The sequence below is a fragment of the Cherax quadricarinatus genome, chromosome 28 (assembly GCF_038502225.1).
Source record: "Cherax quadricarinatus isolate ZL_2023a chromosome 28, ASM3850222v1, whole genome shotgun sequence".
Taxonomy (NCBI): domain Eukaryota; kingdom Metazoa; phylum Arthropoda; class Malacostraca; order Decapoda; family Parastacidae; genus Cherax; species Cherax quadricarinatus.
In genome coordinates, this window is record NC_091319.1 from 30153136 (window position 1) to 30174501 (window position 21366).

A 21366-nucleotide genomic window follows, 5' to 3' on the forward strand; every position below is an offset into this window, starting at 1 on the left:
TATTGCATATATATATATTTATGTCGTGCCATTTAAGTTCAGCAGGTGAGTAAGGTCTATTTGGCAAGTCAGTTATCTGTCAAATAGCCAGAATGAAAGGCTGTATCAGCTATAACTCTGCCAAATTCAATCTTAGCATAATGAAAACAATTTAGTATATATCATTTATTTTCAGTAATATTAAAAGAATTTAAAGTGGCCTATGGTACACATAGCAGAAGTTAGGTGAATTCAATTTTCTAGCTCAAATGAGGTTAGAGGAGGTTTTCAAGTTAGTTTTCATAGAAAAATAGAAATCTTTAAGTTATTTTCAATGGAAAAATAGCAATCATTCTGATTTTTTCTTTTGAAAATGTTTAATTTTTAAGGGAGTTCGGCCTTTTCAGCAAATTCAGCTTATTAGGTACTACATAGGGGTCGAGAAGTAGCTCCTGCAGCAGTTTCTGGTAGTGATACCTGGTAGTGATGTCTGGTAGTGATGCCTGGTAGTGATGCCTGGTAGTGATGTCTGGTAGTGATGCCTGGTAGTGATGTCTGGCAGCGTTGGGGCCTTGGGTACCGTCTTGAGGTGTCGTACCTCAGTTAATCCTCTCTCACTCGTGTTCTTTTAACTAGCATCACTACTGTCACTTACCACACTACCAAGATATATTCATTATTCTTTAGATATTCACACTTCTTCCTTATTTTATGGGCACACACTTATTACCTGCAACATCAGCAATGCCCGAGGATGATGATGAAATGTGTGCTCACCTAACTGTGGTTGAAGGGGTCAAGTCACAGCTCCTGGCTCCGTCTCTTCAGTGGTCCTCTCTCTCCCTGATCCATGAGCTTCATCATACCTCATCTTAAAACGATGGATCCTGCTTCCACTACGTCACTTCCCAGGCTATTCCACTTCCTCACAACTCTACGGCTAAATAAATACTTCCTTCCTTTGACTAATCTGAGACTTCAACTTCCAACTGTGACCCATTGTTGCTGTGTCCCATCTCTGAAACATCCTGTCTTTGTCCACCTTGTCAATTTCTTGCAGCATTTTTTATGTCGTTATCATGTGACCCCTATCCTTCCTGTCCTCTAGTGTCGTCAGGTCGATTTCCCTGAAACTTTGCACTTTCTCTAATTTCTTGACGTGCTTCACCCGGTGTGGGTTGCAAACTGGGGTTGCATACTTCCAATATGGGCCTGATCTACACGGTGTACAGAGTCTTGAACAATTCCTTACTGAGGTATCGGAATGCTATTCTTAGGTTTGCCAGGCGCCCATATGCTGCAGCAGTTATCTGGTTAATATGCGCCTCATAGGGTTAAATTCCAGGATCCAGTTGTGGGACTAGGCTGGCAGCCTGTCCAGGTCCATTTGTCGTCCTGTCTGATACTCATCCGATTTAATTCTCCTCATTAACTTCACATCATCTGCAAACAGGAACACTTCTGAGTCTGTCCCCTCCGTCATTTCATTCACATATACCAAAAATAACACTGGTCCTAGGACTAACCCCTGTGGAACCCCGCTCGTCACAGGCGCCCACTGTGACACCTCGTCACGTACTATGACTCGTTGTTGTCTCCCTGTCAGGTATTCTCTGATCCATTGCAGTGCCTTTCTTGATATGCGTGCCTGATCCTCTAGATTTTGTACTAATCTCTTGTGTGGAATGGTGTTGAAGGCCTTCTTGCAGTGAAAGAAAATGCTATCTACCCACCCCAGTCGCTCTTGTCTTAGTTCCGTTACCTTATCATAAAACTCCAGTAGGTTTGTGACACAGGATTTTCCTTCCCTAAAACCGTGCTGGTTGCCGTTTATAAGCTTGTTCCTTTCTAGGTGCTCCACCACTTTCCTCCTGATAATCTCCACGACTTTGCATACTATACATGTTGAAGATTGAGACACTTATGCAGCATATGGGAATCTTTATTCAGGAAACGTTTCGCCACACAGTGGCTTCATCAGTCCAATACAAAGAGGAAGGCGTAAGGAGAGGAGGAGAATGAGGTAATCAGTCCCTCAACCTGATTACCTCATTCTCCTCCTCTCCTTACGCCTTCCTCTTTGTATTGGACTGATGAAGCCACTGTGTGGCGAAACGTTTCCTGAATAAAGATTCCCATATGCTGCATAAGTGTCTCAATCTTCAACTTGTCGGTTTTTCAAACCATTCATCACAACTGTCAGACACGGCAGCATCATGGGGTCTTGTTACAAAGAATTCTTCAACACTTGTTCAACCTTTGGACGAAGACCTACTTCGACTAGTGGATGGTACCACTATGACCCCGCCTCCATCTGCTTCACGTCACCTCACTACAGTATATAAGCCACGTCTACGGCCCTATGCTGTACATTCTACAAGATTGATGGACTGAACACATCGACTCCAGGTTGAGGGACTGATTACCTCATTCTCCTCCTCTCCTTACGCCTTCCTCTTTGTATTGGACTGATGAAGCCACTGTGTGGCGAAACGTTTCCTGAATAAAGATTCCCATATGCTGCATAAGTGTCTCAATCTTCAACTTGTCGGTTTTTCAAACCATTCATCACATACTATACATGTCAGTGATATTGGTGTCCAGTCCCGCAGCGTTTGAGGTATCTAGTTCACTTAGCAGTGTCTTCACTTCTTCATCGTTTGTGTGTGTTTCGTCCAGCACTTATTGGTGTGTTCCATGCTGGTGTTCCCTATTATTCCAACTTTCTGGAGTCCTTCCTGTCTCCACTGTAAATACTTCTTAAAATCTCAAGTCGAGCTCCTCACATACTTCTTGGTTGTTTCTGAGAATTCCCCTCCTTCCTTCCTCAGCCTGATTACCTGGTCCTTGACTGTTGTTTTCCTCCTGGTGTGGCTATACAACAGACTTGACTTTCGATGCTATGTCATTTATCGTATTGCCGCTGGGCTGGGCCTCCCTCCTTATGCGTGCATATTCGTTTCTGCCTCTTCGACTAATTTCTTTATTTCCTGGGTCCTTTGTCTTCTGTACTTTTTCCATTATCTAACGCACTTAGTTTTTGCCTCTCTACATCTTTGGGTGAACCAAGGGCTAGTTGTGGTCTCCCCATTATTATGTGTGTGTGTGTGTGTGTGTGTGTGTGTGTGTGTGTGTGTGTGTGTGTGTGTGTGTGTGTGTGTGTGTGTGTGTGTGTGTGTGTGTGTGTATGTGTGTGTGTGTGTGTGTGTGTGTGTGTGCGAGCGCGTGTGTGTACGACATTACCTGGAGAGGGAGTGTAGTGGATGCTCGGGACGCCGCCGAGGAGGGGTCTGGAGCATTGTTGTCATCCTTGGGTGGGGGCGTAGGTCCTATATGCTGCTCCTCATCTTCAATCCAGTTACTATTCAACTCTGCCGCACCTACCAACACTGTCAGGTTGGTCGCTTTCTGCAGCTGCAAATGTCAGTTTGTGATTACAAGAAGGAAAATTACGGGAGTGCGAGAGCAAAAGTGAAATAGATCGATTGACAGATAGATAGATTGATAGATAGATAGATAAAGAGAGAATGAGAGAGAGAGAGAGAGAGAGAGCTGGAAATAAGATTGAAGAAAGAAATTAATTGAACTGATGAAGGTTTTCACTGAGGAATCATACAAGGTTCCAGGATGGGAACGGCGGAAAGGAAGGAGTGAACCACAAAGATCACAGAAAATTCCAGCAATAAACTAGGAAGTGAGAGAGCTAAAAAAATCCCATACAATGAAAGCAGCAAGACTAGATATATTATCATCATGGGTGTTGATAAATGCTAATAATCTGCGAAAACCTTAGGCAAAAATATACATCAAATGAATATGAAACATGGCCCGGTGGCCTGGTGGCTGTGGCCCGGTGGCCTGGTGGCTAAAGCTCCCGCTTCACACACGGAGGGCCCGGGTTCGATTCCCGGCGGGTGGAAACATTTCGACACGTTTCCTTACACTTGTTGTCCTGTTCACCTAGCAGCAAATAGGTACCTGGGTGTTAGTCGACTGGTGTGGGTCGCATCCTGGGGGACAAGATTAAGGACCCCAATGGAAATAAGTTAGACAGTCCTCGATGACGCACTGACTTTCTTGGGTTATCCTGGGTGGCTAACCCTCCGGGGTTAAAAATCCGAACGAAATCTTATCTTATCTCTTATCTAACTACAAGACAGTTTAATAATGGCAAAGTGAAATATCTACACAACTGGACTTAATTTGTATATTCATTATTTAGTGTGCAATTAATATTACATTGTCTTGAAGCCGAGACAATGTAAGAAGCTTACATATAATAAATCACATTTTTTTTTTACCATTTTAGATTTATATTTAATATGCTTATATATTTGGGAAACCTGTCCTCTTAAAAAACAATTCGAAAAATGACAGTCTGCGAACACTCCAAGTATCATCACATACATGAACAGTGTTCATGTATGTGACGATACTTGCAGAGGTCACAGGACCTGTTTGTGACTTCTCTCTTTGGGGGTATGTGAAGAGCACAGTTTACGTACCACCACTATCTGCAACCCTGGAGGAGCTGAAAATTTCAATCTCTGAAGCAGTTCGCATGATAACTCCAGATATGCTGCAGAGCGTCGGGACCGAACTGAACTATCGCAACGATGTTTGCCGAGCAACCAGAGAGGCGCACATTGAGTGCCTTTAATGCTACCCTATACCACATGATACTGAATGATATCCTGCATCTGAAGCTACTGACTGTGAAAGATTATTACAATAAAGTTACATGTTATACCTGTTTGAAATCAGGGAGTGTTTTTGTTGACACCCTGTATATATATATATATATATATATATATATATATATATATATATATATATATATATATATATATATATATATATATATATATATATATATATATATATATATATCTATGCAAATCAACCACTGTGAAAGAATAGAGAAATTCCAAGCGCTTTCGTGACTACTCACATTTTCAAGGAACAATGAAAGTAGAGCATCAAAGGAAGGTATATAAGAGGTAAACAAAAGATATAAGATTAGGAAAGCTTATCGAGAACATTCTGAAGTGTCGTGTGGTATCCATTAATGCAATAAGATCACAGTAAACAGGTGATTTCAGAATATGCAAAACAACCACTGTGAAAGAATAGAGAAATTCCAAGCGCTTTCTTATATACCTTCCTTTGATGCTCTACTTTCATTGTTCCTTGATAATGTGAGTAGTCACGAAAGCGCTTGGAATTTCTCTATTCCTTCACAGTGGTTGTTTTGCATATTCTGAAATCACCTGTTTACTGTGATCTTATTGCATATGTATATATATATATATATATATATATATATATATATATATATATATATATATATATATATATATATATATATATATACACATGTGTGTGTGTGTGTGTGTGTGTCGTGCCGAATATGTAAAACTGGTCAATTAGCAAGAACTCGTTTAAAATTAAGTCCTTTCTAAAATTTTCTCTTATACGTTTAAAGATATATTTTTTTCATAAATGTTGATGTAAAAATTTATAATTTTGCACCAAAAGGAACTTAGAAAACTTACTTAACCTCAATATAACAAGCGCAATTTATTTGATCCTAACCCAACTAAATATATTTTAGATTTGTTTACAGTAATTTAATACTAAACAAACACAGTGAAATATATTTTTATCGTTAGGTTCAGAATGATTTTGGCGAAATTATTGCATACTCAAATTTTCACTTGTCCTATATGACAAGATGAGCGTTGCTGTTTAAGCCAAGATCGCAAGTTCTGCCTATTCGGCACGACATATATAAATATATAAATATATATGTATATATATATATATATATATATATATATATATATATATATAAACACTGATCTCTGGCTGAAGGAGACTCGAACCTACGAACCTTGGAACAAGGTACGCAGTGCTTTACCAATCTACCCACACTGGACAATGCCTTGGAGTCCAGCTTGCGCTAGACTTTCATCCAAGGCAGCCAGCATTCAGGGAGAAGGCTAACAGCTTTTCATCTCATCCCCTGCATGCATCAGCCTTACTGCAGATATTAACAATGCAAGGAATTCGCAAGAGCAGGCGAAATATACACAAACACTGATCTCTGGCTGAAGGAGACTCGAACCTACGAACCTTGGAACAAGGTACGCAGTGCTTTGCCAATCTACCCACACTGGACAATGTCTTGGAGTCCAGCTTGCGCTAGACTTTGATCCAAGGCAGCCAGCTTTCAGGGAGAAGGCTTACAGCTTTTTATCTCATCCCCTGCATGCATTAGCCGTACTAGAGATATTTAAAATGCAAGGAATTCGCAAGAGCAGGCGAAATATACACAAACACTGTTCTCTGGCTGAAGGAGACTCGAGCCTAGTGATTAAATAGATTTACAATAGTAAGGTAGTTCAAAACTTTTAAGAATATTACAATTTCTAAATTTAGTAATGAGAATGGTTTTGTCTTTGCACGATACACAGTTTCTATTAAGACTAGCTTAAGATTTATTAGGCGATAGCTATATTCGGAATTTTGTGTTTACAGTCATTTGGGCGAGTGCAAATGTAAATTATAGGGAATCACATATATCGACAGTAAGCATTTTGTTTTGGATGTGTTCATGATACGAGTAATAGCAGATGTGGTTTTCATGTAGTTAGCTGACCATGGGGGTGTGTTAGGGAGATAAGACGTTTTTTAACCGTAGTTTTGAAAGTGGTGGTTGAGTATGCAGTTCTAGAGTTTTCAGGCAGGGAGTTCCAGATTTTAGGCCCTTTTATGTCCATTGAATTTTTTAATAGATTTAGCCGGACACGAGGAATGTCATAAAGATTTTTGTGTCTGGTATGGTGCCTATGGGTCCTGTCACAATTATCAAGAAAGTGTTTTAGTTCAGGGTTAATATAAGAATTTATGGTTCTGTAAATGTAGGTTGCACAGTAGTAAGTGTGGATGTTCTGTACAGTGAGTAAGTTTACGTCTTTCAAGAGTGGAGGTGCGTGTTGCCTATTATTGGATTGCATGATAATCCTTACTGCGGCTTTTTGTTGGGTTATTACAGTGGGTTGATGTTGTTGATCCCCAAGCACAAGTGGCATATGTGAGGTAGGGATAGATGAGTGAATACTATAGTGTGAGTAGGGCTGATTGTGATACGTAGTAACGTATCATAGAGAGGATCCCATCCGTTTTGGATACTTTTTTTTTGTTATGTGTTGGATATGGGTGCTGAATTTCAGGTTGCTGTCGAGGTGTAGGCCTAGGTATTTTCCCTCATTATGTTAGTTACCATTTTGTTCTAGGCCCATGTCGATTAGACACTACGCCTGTTGTATATGTCTAGCAATAAGAGTGTTGTCGATCTTAATGTTCAGTTGTGCAACACCTGCTCTGTTACCAACCATAATATAGAAGGTTTTGTCAGTGTTAAGTGGAAGTTTATTGGCAGGTTGATATTTTTAGTAGCTCATCGTTAACAACGGTATTGAGTGAGGCAAGATTTGGGTGGGAGATGACATAAGTCGTGTCGTCAGCAAAGAGAATTAGTTTCAGGTGTTGTGATACGTTGGGAAGTGGCACTCCAGTATCAAGTGGCGACGTATGGATTTTTTTTTATATTTTATTTAAAAAAACAGAATACACATTATACATGTATGCTATACTTAGGCTACATAAACAAAGATACGTGTTCCATTAAATAATGAAAACAAACAATTCCACATTCCCTATCCCAGCACTAAACTTGTACATAAGAAACACACGTTCAACTGCAAATGTGTGATTCCCCCTACAAAATGCCCAACCAGCAAACACAAACATACATGCAACTAAACTAAAGACAGCCCACACCTGAACATACAAGTGGGTTTATTATATCCATAAAATACAGCCAGTATCTTATAACACAAAAGGCAATATAATCCAAAGAATGTCACACTTATTTACATTGTATATGAAACTTTATATACAAAGACATTCTCATATAATCCAATTCATTGCACACTCATTAGTATTGTATATTAAACTTTGTATACAAAGACATAATACTAAACACCTCAAAAAGTACAGTATAATAAAGGTGACAAAATAACAATCTCCACATCTCATCACAGAGAAACTAAACACATTATTAAAATAACAAAGATTACACACTCACGTTACATAGCACATTATTATCAGTACATTTGGTTCACGACGTAACTATCACGCCCGCATGTCCTTTGTATTTAAACAACCACCAGGCCTAATAATACATTAGACATATCCCAAATTTAACATATCCATTACAAACAACAGTAAACCAGTTCACAATACTGCCTGTGTAGGACCGTATACTTTTTCTTTTAACAAGCTTCTTGCTCAAAATGCCATCCTTCCACTCCCAACCAAACCGGCCAACTCACACCTTAACACATGCACGAATTAAATCTCAGTGCCATGACCATGCAAAATAGGAACAACTTTTTTCCATACAAACCACCACAAACTTACTTAAACACACCCACCACAACTACTCTGCACATTCCTACCACATCAAAGAACACCTCGTACGTTCCCAAGTTCTGAGACGAGCCCATTGCAACCCCTGAATTACAAAGCACCCCCCCCCCCTTTTTCACAACTCCAACAAGGCTCTGACATTCATGCTACGATGCCCTTAAGGAAAAGCCCTTTCCCATCTACTTCCGTATATCTCCCTATTACGACTAAGCATTCTGTACATTGTCGCCGCCAAGACCTTTCGCACCACCCAATCCCCATTACCCCTCATGGCCCATGATACAAAAACAAAATCCGATATTATGTACGCCAATGCACGCTGCACAGACTCTTCCACACCTCCCACATCTAAGCTCAATGCGCTTAATACCGAGATCCCTCCCTCCCCCCCATCCTCCTCAAAACCCCACCCAACCACTTCCTTATACACTCCAAATTTTTGCAAAAATATACTACCTGGAAAGCTGTCTCCCTATCCCCACACACCTGACACACGTCCTCCACCATCAACCCTCGCTCCCTAAGCACCACACCAGACAGCAGTATGCCATGAAGGAACCGAAACATTACCTCCCTCACTCGTGGTCTGATGCGCACCAACCGCAACCTCACCCAAATGTCCCCCCATGCATACATTGGGTATATGCCCTCAGCTTTTGCAGTCACCCTAACCCCTACAACACGCTCCAGAACACCCACCCGTATCCTAGACGGATCCCTAGCATACAATAAAGCTCTCAGCACACCCTCACACACTCTCATCTCTTATCCTACCCACCACCTTCATGTCTCCTCATATAATGCTTGCACACCCTTCCCCACATGACCTTCCACTCAGAGAAATCCCCTCTTCAAATATATACACTTAACCCTTAATCTTATATCTATTAAACCCAATACACCTTTAGCGACTGGTAGCATAACAACACTCCTACCCAACCAGTCACACCCGGAACCCCATACATATAACGAAAAACCTTCTTTAACATTCTTCTAATGTCCGGTCCTGCCAACGGATATACAGCAGCCACATGCCAAACCTTACTATATAACAAAACATTCACCACTATTACACATTGATGTATCATTAAATGCATTGGTCGCAAAACATTTAACCTACCCACCACCCTATCCACTTCCATCCCAGAATTAACCATCCATGCCTCCCTGGCATTCCCAATATAAACTATCCCACACACCTTTAGTCTATCCACCACACACCAATGCACAGCTTTTTTCCAGCTTGCCCTCCATACCCAATTCCCTAAGGCCAATAGTTTCGACTTCTCCACATTCACTCTTAAATCTGTAACCCCTTCAAAACCACCAATCACATCCTCCACCTCATGTAAACTTTCCTCCCTTCTCACTAGAATCGTTGTATCATCCACATACCCTATTATTCCCATCCTTCCATTCTCCACACCATGATCCACCCCAAAACATCTCCCCACTGCCCTGTACAAAGGGTCCTGTATACAAACAAACAACAGTTGAGACAGGGGGCAACCCTGCCTTATGCCCCTACCAATTGAACCCCACTCTCCCAGTTTCCCATTCACCTGCACACATATACACCCACCCCATTGTACAAAGTCTCAACTCAACGCACCATCTCTTCCCCAAAACCCTGCCTTCATAAGATATACCACAGCACCTCACGTTCCACACAATCATACGCTGCCTGCCAATCAAATGCTAAGACACCTCCCCCTTCCTTATTCTCCCCCTCCATACTTTCCACAAAATCTTTTATTATTCCATGCCCCTCATACATCGTCCTCCCAGGCACCCCATACTGACCTTTCGCAACCACTCTATCATGCACTTCAGCCTATTCCCCAAGATTTTCACGAATATCTTATAATCAGCACATAGCAACGACAACGCCCTGTAGTTCTGCACTGTAGTGGAGCCTTACCCTTTTGGAATCAACACTACTACTGCCGCACTCTGCAACTCACCCATCCACCCCTCACTTTTCATCATATTCATCAGTTTCACTAAAAAATTCTTCAAAACACTCCAATGCCTCACATAGAATTCACAGGGTAACCCATCTATACCTAGCGTTTTACCTCTTGCTATATCCTCCAAAGCTCTCCATACATCCCCCTCTTCAATATCCCCACCCAACGCCGTTCGATCACTGCCACTCAGCGCAAAAGGTACATTCCCTCCCAATCTCCCTAAATTCTCACCGCTCACTCCTACACTCAGCAAATATCTTCCAAACCACCTATCCACAAAACCACTCATTCCCTCTGTAGTTCGCAACACCTGACCCCTCTTGTACCCACCTAAGTTCTCATATACTACCAACGTATCAATCTCCATTGCCTCCACTGGCCCCTTAACACACAGGCCGACGGCTTGTCACTCCACATCGCCTCCTCCAACCCACCCTGCATCCTTGCCCCATCAAATCTGTCATTGTGCATGTCTCTTATCTGCCGCTTTAATGCTTCAATTTCCTCCATGGGATACACACCTACCACAGCACCCCTCTCATAACAACCCTGCAATCGCCCTTCTAAATACTGTTGAAGCCCATATGTCATGCAAGCCTCGTTCTTTCTCCTTCGTGCATAATATTGCCTTATCCTCCTCTTCACAACCCCATCCCACCACCCCAATAAATCGCCTGCACCCCTACCCTCACCCCATAAGTCCTCCCACAAACTTTCAAAATCCCCTCCCTCCACCCCCCTCCCCAAGAAGTCGTACATTCAACTTCCAGTACCTCGAATATCTCTTAGGCAAACCATCCCAACTCAAATCCGCATAAACCGCCCTATGATCCGAATAAACGACATTTAGCGTCTGCACCCTTATCACCCTCACACCCCTTGTCACATACAACCTATCTAGCCGTGCAGCATAACCCCTACTATGAAATGTGTGCTCAACCTCGCAGTCCCCACCACCAACTATATCCCCCAATCCCACACCTCGCAAAAGATCCCCTAAACCTGCCAAAAATCACCCTGCCCCCCTCGGTTCCATATCCTTCCTACGCACCACACAGTTCCAATCACCGCCAACTATTGCCACTGATGGCAAGGACCTCAAATAATATGCCAATACATCATTCACAAATTCATTCTTTACCCTCACATCATTCTCAGCCAGCGCATACACACATACTACTGCCATCCTCTCACCTCTCCACCACCCATCTATCTGTAGCACACGACCCCCCCCCCTTTACTCCTAAGAACAACAAACGGGCTCGTCTCTTGGATCAGGATTCCCACCCCTCCCTTCAATCGCTCTGAATATATCACAAACACTCTGTACCCATACACCTCTTATTGTCGTCCTAGCTTGAAATTATGTTCCTGCACAAAAACAATGTCTATAGCATAACGCCTTAAAAACCCCTGTGCCCACAGACACTTCTCACTCCCACACAATCCATTAATATTCACTGTCATACACCGGAAACCTACTTATGTGATTTCACCCACTGCCCCATTTCACCTTTCACTGACACACTATGAGCATGTCTACTTCTGCCACCTCTCTCTTCACTGACCACTTTAGGCCTCCCCCGATCCAACACTGGACCAGGTGTACCTTTGGGGCTCCCACGTACCACATCTACCTACGACTTTTTCCCCAGCCTCTGTGCCGGGGTCAAAACATCATCCGAGTCGGATTGTGTCGCCGCCATCTTATGGTTGACACTCTCTGCATCCATCTCCAACTCATTGGATGCCTCCCGGTGAATCTCAGCATTCACCTCAATCACTTTCACCTCTCCTGGCGAATCATCTTCCATATTCGCCCATCTTCCAAGTTGCTCGTCCTCACTCTGCACAGGACTTCTCACCAACTTCACGTCGTCCACATAACCCTTTTTCTCAAAGGATTTTTCCTCCTCTTTCCCCAGAAAGTCTGCCTCCACCCGCACTTCGCCACTCTGCGCAGTCTCCCCGGTCTCCAAGGTAGAAGCCTCAGATCCCACTAACTGTGGCAGAGACGGGCTGGTACCCACCAGTGGCAGCTCACGCTCCACTTCCTCACTCCAGGAAGTGCCACTTCCACGTACAGAAGATTCATCAGCATGACCCACATCCAGTTCTGACTCTTTCTCCGTCTCACTACCTGGTTCCTGTCTCCGCTGCCATCTCCCACACTGGGCCGCCATATGGTCGTATGCATCGCATAACCTACAAATCTTCCGCTGCCCAGCATAGTACACCATTACCTGCGTCCTAAATGCGTCCAGTATGACGTAAGATGGAATGGAATGCCTCAACGTCATCTTGAGCATGAACGTACCTTCCGGCAAGCTGGCGTACGCCCCATCCGCCCATTTACCAGCCATCGCCAGGTGTACAGTTCCATACTGTTCAAATACATTCCTCAGGTCAGTCTCGTCCGCCTCAAATGGTACATTTCGGACTTTCACCCAGGTATAGTGCCGATACACATCGATGAGGCGAACACGTATCGCCGAGTTAACATCCACACTCCCGTCCTGGTACTTGTCGACCAGCCGTTCATACGCTTCAGCTGATCTCAACTTGACAAAAATACGATAGGCACCGTTGAGCGCCACACTATACAGGTCTTGATCCGCAACACCATAGGTGTCGTGGATAATTTGCAGTAAAAGCACTTGCTCAGACTGAGGCGTTATTGCACCATGCACCAATTCAATGCACACTGAGTGCATAAGCCTCCTCACAGACTGAGTTACAATACCCAGGAGGCCTGGTCACAGACCGGGCCGCGGGGGCGCTGACCCCCGGAACTCTCTCCAGGTAAGTCCAGTCATACTCATGTCGTCTTACGTTAGCTGCAGTTAACAGGTAGACATGGGATTTGACTGGGGTCACCAACTGACCCCGCTGACACAAGGGTTCTACGCCCCAACAACAATGAGTACCATGGTGCATATTTACAGTCAAATGTGAAATGCTGGATATATATGCTCCTTTGAGGCATATTTTAATTACGTTATAACCATTCGACAGCTCAGGTGTGGGAATATTAACTCATTCGATGGAGACTCCTTAAACAGCGGCTGCAATAAGTCTGAGCCATCAACAGAAGCTAAGTATATTTCTGTTTTATATTTATGTCGGAAAGTGAATCTGGCATATAAGAATCCCCCCACACTCAATTCGATCCCCAGTATGGCTGGAAAACATTAGGACGTAGTGGCAAAAGCTCTCACCTCACACGGTGAGCTTCTGGGTTCGATTCCGGCGAAGGGGTAGAAACATCAGACGTGTTTCCTTACACCGGTTGTAAGGGTGTTGTACCTGGGTGTTAGTCGACAGGTGTGGGTCGCATCCAGGGACAAAACTGACCTAATTTGCTGTGGCATGCAAAGAGTACATAACCTTTATTCGGCACATGTACACACCCTCATTGAAATGCTATCTCCCCAACCAGCAAACCAGGTACTAAGGGTTGATGATGGGGCCCCGTCGTTCAACCAGTACCCAGGTTCCAGCCAATGAGAAGATGGTTTTGGCAATCGCAGAGGTGTTGTGGGTACCACACACCTGTCTGCCCTTGTCATTCCCATTGTAGAGCTGGTTGAAGCACGGTCTGCTCTCTAGTGGCTTCTATTCTGCCTTGCTTACCGTATAGTGCACTAATACCTATTGTTGTACATAGTGTATATAGTGTACATACTTCTGTTCTAAATTGGTGAAGGATAATACAAGTCAAAAGTTTTTCTGCTGTGTTTATTTTGTCCCCTTTACACCCAGGATAATATTGTAATATTTGCCTAAAATGTTCTGCATAACAAAGGGCTTTCTATATAGTAGTATGTCACTGATGTCAGCTAGGCCTACATACCTTGTACATGTACTTGTAGTAAATAAAGATATTATTATTATTATTATTATTATTATTATTATTATTATTATTATTATTATTATTATTATTATTATTATTATTATTATTATTATTATTATTGTCAGTATAATGGGTACCTGAATGTTAATCGACTGATAAGTCGCATCCTGGGACAAAATATACCTAATTTGCCTGAAAAGCTTTGCATAACAAGGGGCTTTCTATAATGTAGTATGTCACTGACGTTCGCTACGCCTCTATATATAGTACAAGTACTTGCAAAAGTATTATTATTATTATTATTATTATTATTATTATTATTATTATTATTATTATTATTATTATTATTATTATTATTATTAAGTTAACCCTCAAAATATTGTGATAATTATTGTGCAACTATGAAAGAAAATGTCTTTTTTTAGCTTAAGAGAAACTAATATAAATTTTCTGATTATTTGCAGTTTCTTAAAAATTATGTCTTGGCAAACGAAACTATATGCAACATACTAAAAAGTTTAATTTAAACAAATTTTACTAAATTAAACTAACTTTTAAACTAATTTGGAGGTTTTGGAGAATCATTATTTTTAAATATTTGGGCTATATTAGGAGACCTTACACCTGCTGCCGCTGTTCACCTAGCAGAAAGTAGGTATCTGGGTGTCAGTTACCATACATCTGCCTTCAGCTAGCAGTAAGTAGGTACCTGGGTGCCATTTGCCTTACACCTGCTGCTACTGTTCACTGAACAGTATGTAGGTACTTCCTGCCCCTGATCACCAGGCAGTAAGTAGGTCCTATGGTTTTAGTCACTATACACCTGCTGCCCCTGCTCACCTAGTAGTAAGTAGGTACCTGGGTGCCAGCTACTTTACATCTGCTGCTATTGTTCACCTAGCATTAAGTAGGTACCTGGGTACCACTTACCTCACGCCTGCTACCATTGTTCACCTAGCAGTAGGTAGGTACTCGGGTGGTAGTCACCTTATCCCTCCTGCCCGTGATCAGCAAGCAGTAAGTAGGTGCCTGGGTTTTAGTCACAATACACCTGCTTCCCCTGTTCACCCTATCAGTAGGTTGTACATGGGTGATAGCCAATATATACCTGCTGCCCCTGCTTACCTAACTGTAAGTAGTTACATGGGTCTTGACCAGCTGCTGCTCCTGTTCACCTCACTGTAAGTAAGTACCTGAATCTTAGTCACCTTACTCCTTCTGCCACTGTTCACCTAACAACAAGTAGGTATTAGTAACCTGCCACTGTTCACCTATCAGTAAATAGGTACCTAGGTGTTAGTCACCTTATACCTGATGCCACTGTTCACCTAGCAGTAAGAAGGTAACAGGGTATTTGCCACCTGACACCTGCTGCCCCTGCTCACCAAACAGTAAGTAGGGAACTGGGTTTTAGTAACCATACACCTGCTGCCCCTGTTCACCTGGTCTAAGTTACCCTACAAATGCTGCTCCTGTTCATCTAATTGGAAGTAGGTACCTGGGTCTTAGTCACCATATTCCCGCTGCTACTCTTCACCTAGCAGTAAGTATGCGGGTGTTAGTTATCTTCCACTGGCTGCCACTTCTTCCCCTGGCAGTTGCTATTGTTATTATACTTAGAAAGGGAGCGCTAAACACGTATGGGTTGTACAGTGCCTGGGGAAGAGGCACTACTCAACTTTGATCCAAGGAAGAGGAGAATAGATTCAAAGAACCTCCCTTGAGGGTGAGCAGTTATTGTTGATGATAAACATTCTGTGATGACTGAATTAAAACAACGACAGCAAGAGCAATAATAATAATAATAATAATAATAATAATAATAATAACAACAATAATAATAATAATAATAATAATAATAATAATAATAATAATAATAATAACAATAATAATAATAATAATACTAATAATAATAATAATAATAATAATAATAATAACAACAGCAATAATAATAATAATAATAATAATAATAATAATAATAATAATAATAATAATAATAATAATAATAATTTAATAATCATAATAGTAATTATGATAAATTTATTATTATTTTTATTACTATTATTGTCATTATCATTTTAATCATTGACATCACTGACGTGTTTGCTGGCTGGATGTAGGTATTTTCCCACAGGCGTGCAGGTGTTGGTGCAGTTGTGGTGTTGGCGTTGGCGTTGTTGTGGTGGTGGTGCTGTTGTGGTGGTGGTATTGTGGTGTTGGTGCTGTTGTACTGGTGGTATTGGTGCTGTTGTGATGGTGGCACTGGTGTTGTTGTGGTGGTGGTGTTGGGGCAGTTATGGTGTTGGTGTTGGGGTTGTTGTGGTGGTGTTGGTGCTATTATGGTGCTGGTGCTGTTGTTGTGGTGATGTTGGTGCTGTTATGGTGTTGGTGTTGGGGCTGTTGTGGTGGTGATGCTGGTGTTGATGTGGTGGTGGCGTTGGTGCTGTTATGGTGTTGGTGCTGTTATGGTGTTGGTGCTGTTGTTGTGATGTTGGTGCTGTTGTGTTGGTGTTGGGGCTGTTGTTGCGGTGGTACTAGTGCTGTTGTGATGGTGGTACTGGTGCTGTTGTGGTGGTGGTGTAGGTGTTGTTGTTGTGGTGGTGTTGGTGGTATTGTTGTGGTGGTGTTGGTGTTGTTGTTGTGGTGGTGTTGGTGTTGAGACTGTTGTGGTGGTGGTACTGGTGGTGTTGTTGTCGTGGTGTTGGTGCTGTTATGGTGGTGGTGCTGGGGCTGTTGTGATGGTGTTGGTGCTGCTGTTGTGGTGGTGGTGCTGCTGTTGTGGTGGTGGTGCTGCTGGTGTTTGGTGGTGCTGTTGTTGTTGCGGTGGTGCTGTTGTTGTTGTGGTGTTGCTGTCGTGGTGTTGGTGCTGTTGTAACGGTTTACCTGGAGTTTACCTGGAGAGAGTTCCGGGGGTCAACGCCCCCGCGGCCCGGTCTGTGACCAGGCTGTTGTGGTGGTGGTGTTGGTGCTGTTGTACTTGTGGTGTTGGTGCTGTTGTACTGGTGGTGTTGGTGCTGTTGTACTGGTGGTGTTGGTGCTGTTGTACTGGTGGTGTTGGTGCTGTTGTACTGGTGGTGTTGGTGCTGTTGTGGTGGTGGTGTTGGTGCTGCTGTGATGGTATTCTGGTGATAATGCTGGTGTTTGTGCTGTTGTGGTGCTAGTATTGGTGCTGTTGTTGTGCTCGTGCCGGGATTGGCGCTGTGGTGGTGTTGGTACCTCTGCTGCGGTAGTACTGGAGTGCTGATGATCGTGGGGTTGGTGATTGTTGTAACAGTACTGATGATCTTGGTGGTGATGGTGTTTATGGTGGTAGTGCTGGTGATATTGATGATGGTGGTACAGGCGCAGTTACTCTCTAGCTGCTTATTTAACACAGTTAAGATATGAACAGATGTCTTCTTAGAGGGGCCAAGCCGAGGTTCCCCAGACGATAACTCGACACCACCACCAGCCTTGAAACGCTGCACCCAGCTCCTTGCTGAACGCTCACTCATATTAACATTCTCCACTACTTCTTTCGTCTGGTGCCCAGCTTTGTAAAGCTCTTTTACCCATAATCAAAGATGTATAGCCCCAAAACCAAAGGGAGCACGTGAGCAATGAGAAGTCACTGTGAAGCGTGGCAGACGGCCATGACGTCATGCTAACGACTGCTACCCACCAGAATGCACTGACGAAAAACACTTCCCTGTATGATAGGCCTTTGATTTTCATCACGGCATTATGCCGGGGCGTTCACCCGTCATAATGTCGTGACGAGCACTGTATGTGCCTATTTTATGAAAAGACTTTCAGTAATGGTGCCATGAAACCTCTGATGATGAAAGACTACCTTAGAAAGGAACTCTCTTACAAGAAAAATAAAGTCCTCGTTTTTTAAGGCACTGAAAGAAATAAAGAAAAATCCACCAGATTTATACGCATTTTTCAAAGCAACTACCATTATTGATAATAAAGAAGGACTGTAAGCATCGTACAATATCTCCATCACTTTTGCAAAGCAAAAATCGCATACAATTGGTGACGAGACCATAATTCCAGCAATTACAAAGGGAACAGAAACTTTTATGAAAAAAGACTTTCATCCTATTCTAAAATGTCTGTCATTAAGTGACAATGAAGTTCAACGACTAATTGATGATATGGTTAATGATGCTAAAAAAAACACTTGCAGCTAAGCTTCAGCTTGTCTCCAACTCTATGAGTCAATTTTCGGCAGCTCAAATATTCTCGTGACCTATGTGAGGTATTACAGTAGAAGTCAAAAATGCATTGCTGACAAATTTTTGTTTGCCAAGAGAAACAAGGAAGTACCATTTGGGGATATGCTGAGAAAAATTACATGTTTTCTGCCACAATTAGCCCATAAAACTGTGAAGGCAAATGAGTATAGTTCTGGGCCTTCAAAACAGTGTTAAATATTAGTTAACAAGCAACAAGCATGATCTTTTTTTGGCATACCTATTAAATATATTTATAAAAAGTGGAAGGAGGAAACGAAGACAAATTGTATAATTAGGAAGAAAGGAAGTTGATTTAGGCACAGGTACACATAAATACAATTATCATATATAGTGTACATTACCTAGGATAACCTAAAACTGTCAGTTTAACGAAAGGTTAGAAATAAAGACACAGTACAGCGCAGTAATACATTTAACGCTAGAAATAAATACAGGAGCTAGCCTCGAAAACCCAGTAAACGTTAAAGTAAACGAGACTGAGAATGGCACAGAAAAAATAGGAAAGATGAAATGTGTACATTCTATGGAGTATCTACAACTATGGAACAAGGCATAAATGCTTGTTTATCAGAAAGTGTTACAACATGTTGAGAAAGAGAAAGTGACAAACATACCACAACTCTCACTACAGACTGGAAAGACCACAAAAATATTCATCTCGAGTTATTCCTGTACTAACAGAATCCACACTATACACAAGCATCCCAAACGATAAATCCTCCTTCCTTTTCGCCAATATTCATCATTTTAAAAAATAAAAATGACGAGTTAGATATATTAGTGGACTCTTAACAAAAACAAATGCTATATTTGCAGCATTTACAGAAGCACATAAAAGGATGTGAGACATGGGTAGAAAATTTAAACGTTTATAGGTGTGAAAGAGTAAATAGAGAAGTAGAACTGTATGTGAGAGACTCATTTTGATTTACAAAACAGATGAGATCATCGAATGATACAGTAGAATCTGTATTAAAGTGGAAGAAAAAGAACTTATTAATATTTCTTCAATGTATACCATGGACTGAGGAGCTCATGGATCAAGTAACGAAGACAAATTGCTACCTTGGAAATCTTGAAAATCCAATGGGAAATATTATCCTCTTTGGATATTTCAATCACACAATTATTAAACAGAAAATAAAAATTACAGTGTTGCATCTGAGACAATTCCAGGATGTACATTAGCTCAAGAGATACTTGCCAGAGAGCTAAAGGAGCTTTGTGAGAAGTTTGCATTGATCCAACAGATAACAGAGCGCACTAGAAATAAAAAATACACTAGGTTTGAGCTTCAAGGACAATAAGGAAATAATCAGAGATAAAACATTCACAAATATGATATACTCTGATCACAAAATATATAGAGGTACAAAATAAGTATAAATTCAGGGGTATAAAAAATCCAGAAAAAGTGTATGAGAAGGAATGTTTAGTGCAACTATTAAAAATCATGAATACCCTAGATCAGGAGTCCCCAAACTCTTCAGCTCATCGACATCTTCATGAAGTTTCAGATTCATCGATCACCCAAACATTTATTATTTGAATACAATTTAATAAATAGTGCCTTAAGCAATAGTACTGCGGCATCATTACTGAAAGCCTTTTCATATAATAGGCACATAGGTATTGTTTCACTGGTAAACGAAGCTATGAATCTAAATTTTAGATAATCTTATGAATACTCTCGGTACTTCTTGGTATCAGCAGCTGCCATTATTGGTGTTACAATACCAAATTTATAGTAAACACACAGTAGTCACTTCTTTGGCCTGACTCCTATCGTTGAGGTGAGGGAATACGCTCATTACAGGAAGTGAACTTATGTATTTCCTTCCCAGGACAGGAGAAACGAGAGAGACAAGGGAAAGGGTGGAAATACACAGATACACAATGCAAAACATATCCTTAGACATTTACTGACTCTTTTAACCCCCAGTTGATAAGTTGATTATAAAAGTATAAAATATGTACAGCAGAGGAAGCTTCAAGGAAGACCATACATGTATTCAAAAAGAAATCGTAGAAGACTATATAGAAAAAGAAAAAAGTAATTAAAATATTTAAAAGCGTAAATATATCACAATGAGAGAAATATATTCTTAACCGAGAGATTAACAAAATAGAACAGAAACTTAAGATTTCACATCAGACAGAGGAAGCACAACTGGAACAAAAAGTTGTCCAAGAAGCCTGGTCATGGACCAGGCCGCTGAGACGTTGATCCCGGGAACACCCTTCACGTATACTCCAGGTAAGCTAATATAAGTAACAAATATTTTATCACAAGAAATTCTATGTAATTTAATTATTAATCGTATGACGTTCTTACAGTGAAAAACAAACAGTCGAAATTCTAAAACCAATATGAATCAAATGAACGCAGGGTGGAGAATACAGGGAAATATTTTAGTCATCTTTGAAGGCCCCACAGATTATATAACTAACATAATCAGTAATCTCACAGACTTCGAAAGAGAAACAGAAAGCATAGCCGCTCATGCAGCACCTGGGGCTGAATCACAAGGATTCTTATTTATAAAGAAGTGCAAAATACGACTAGCACTGTGCTTTGGAGAGAGTGTTTAGATTTGGGTAAAATTCCAGAGGCTTTAAGAAACGCAGGTATAACTTCTTGCCATAAAAGAGACAGTAATGCTGGCAAGAAATTCTAAACCAGCATCCCTAATAACATAAAAGCCTGCATATCATAAAAGTCTTTGACAGGATGATGAGACATTGAATTGCAAACTTTGTGGAACAGCATAAACTACACAATGTAAACCAGTGTGGATTTAGATAAGAAAGATTATGCTTGTCC

General features: G+C 41.5%; 1 protein-coding gene across 4 annotated transcripts in view; it reads right to left on the bottom strand.

The window, feature by feature from the left end:
• Window positions 1-21366, bottom strand: part of LOC128693299 (putative neural-cadherin 2) — a 251714-nt gene that overhangs the window by 82379 nt on the left and 147969 nt on the right. For all 4 annotated transcript variants that reach the window (XM_070089515.1, XM_070089514.1, XM_070089513.1 and 1 more), the window contains exon 12: window positions 3223-3393. In XM_070089515.1, coding sequence (XP_069945616.1) covers window positions 3223-3393 — 171 coding nt within the window. The remainder of the gene's footprint in view (window positions 1-3222; window positions 3394-21366) is intronic.